The 1,636-nt window shown below is 48.8% G+C and overlaps 1 protein-coding gene across 1 annotated transcript in view; it reads left to right on the top strand.

Moving 5' to 3' along the window:
• Positions 1-1,636, top strand: part of VPS25 (vacuolar protein sorting 25 homolog (S. cerevisiae)) — a 19,672-nt gene that overhangs the window by 2,006 nt on the left and 16,030 nt on the right. Inside the window, exons 2-4 of the mRNA XM_009326726.1 lie at positions 234-322; positions 854-929; positions 1,499-1,636. Of these exons, the coding sequence (XP_009325001.1) occupies positions 234-322; positions 854-929; positions 1,499-1,611 (278 nt within the window). The 3' untranslated portion in view covers positions 1,612-1,636. The remainder of the gene's footprint in view (positions 1-233; positions 323-853; positions 930-1,498) is intronic.

The raw sequence follows: 1,636 nt of genomic DNA on the forward strand, positions 1-1,636 counted from the left end.
CGCTGCCTTCCCAGGGGCAGAGCAAGCTGCAGGAGGAGGAGGGGGCTCGGAAGAGAAAGTAATTCCTGTACACGTAGAGATATTTAGGAAGCTGGCGCGAGCGGTCCCATGGCGGGGAGAGGCAGGGGCCGGGGGGGGGAATGGCTAGTCTAGCACGTGTCGTGAAATCTGCAGGTTTGATCGTTACTGTAGACTTGTGCTCTGATTAAATACCTTCTCCCTGTTGATTTTAGGGAACCTGGAATGGTTAGATAAGAACAAAACCAGTTTTCTGATCATGTGGAGGAGACCAGAAGAATGGGGAAAGCTCATCTATCAGTGGGTGAGAACATAGAAGCTGTCTCGCCCCACAGACCAGGCTTTCTGTGTCCGGGAGGACAGGTGGAGTTGGCTGTGATTTGTGAAAAAGACCACTAGTATTTTTTCTCTTGCTTCCTCACTGCTTTTACCTTTCTTCTTCCATTTCTCTCTGTTGCAGAGAAGCGTAGAGATGTTAACGGCTTTTTACTTGCTGTAAAGTGCAGTTTGAGCAATGGCTGCAGTCGTCCGCTCCCGCTGCAGTTGCCTGTTCCGTAGTGAGGACAGAGCGGCGTTGCTGTGTTGCCTTCGTGTGGCACGAGTCCTTGTTGCAAAGCACATGGGCAGAAAGAGCAGAGGGGCAGGGAAAGGAACCGTCTTAGTTTCCTTAGGTGTCATTTCTTGACTCTCCAGTGCCCCAGAGCGTTTCCAGGGTATTGCTGCTCATCGAGTGCTATCCACATTCCATTTCGCTCGCACTGAGATGTACGAGAGATCGTGCTGAGGATGTTAAATCACACGGACGAGATTTGCTGTATCACTTTTATGTTTCCAGGTGTCGAAGAATGGCTTGACCAACTCTGTATTCACGCTGTATGAATTAGCCAGTGGAGATGATACAGAGAATGAAGGTAATGTCATGTGTCGTGTTCCAGAGCAGGTTTTCAGAGCACACTTGATTTCAGCGTGTAAACAGTTGATTGTTGGATTATAGTTTTGTAGATTAAATATTTTAAAAGTGTTTATGCAAGCTCACACCAATCACCACTGGCAAATGCCGCTCTGAAGGCTTTTTTTAACACTTTGGATGAACATCTCCCTTTGTTATCACTCTTTGCATTTTAAACCTCCCCCTGCTCCACAAGCCTCCCTAGTGCCCAGCTTTTCATCTGGCGTGAGGTGTGGGGTGTTTTGGTTTTACGCCTAGCTTCTGCGCTGCCTTTGAGACTGCTGTGACTCATTCCCTTCTGTCTGTTGACCTTCAGGCTTTGTTCCTGATGCAGCAATGTAGTGATGAGTCTGTCAGTGTGGCTGTAACTCTGCATTTGCCATAGTGTTATGGCGCTGGAGTCTGAAAGGTGCTCTTCAGAGCTCTCTGCCCCACTGCCACCAGTCCCTGGACTTTGTAAGCCTGTTTGTTTCCTAATGTGATTTTTTTTTCTTTTTTCTCCTGTTGGTGGGGATCTCTGTCCTTCCCTAGAGTTCCACGGCTTAGATGAGACTATGCTGCTCCGTGCCCTGCAAGCCTTGCAGCAAGAGCACAAGGCTGAAATTATCACGCTGGACGATGGCCGAGGCGTCAAGTTCTTCTGATAGCAGCTCCCTCCCCTCCGCTCTT

This window comes from Pygoscelis adeliae, unplaced genomic scaffold, assembly GCF_000699105.1.
Source record: "Pygoscelis adeliae isolate BGI_AS28 unplaced genomic scaffold, ASM69910v1 Scaffold421, whole genome shotgun sequence".
NCBI classification, from domain to species: Eukaryota; Metazoa; Chordata; class Aves; order Sphenisciformes; family Spheniscidae; genus Pygoscelis; species Pygoscelis adeliae.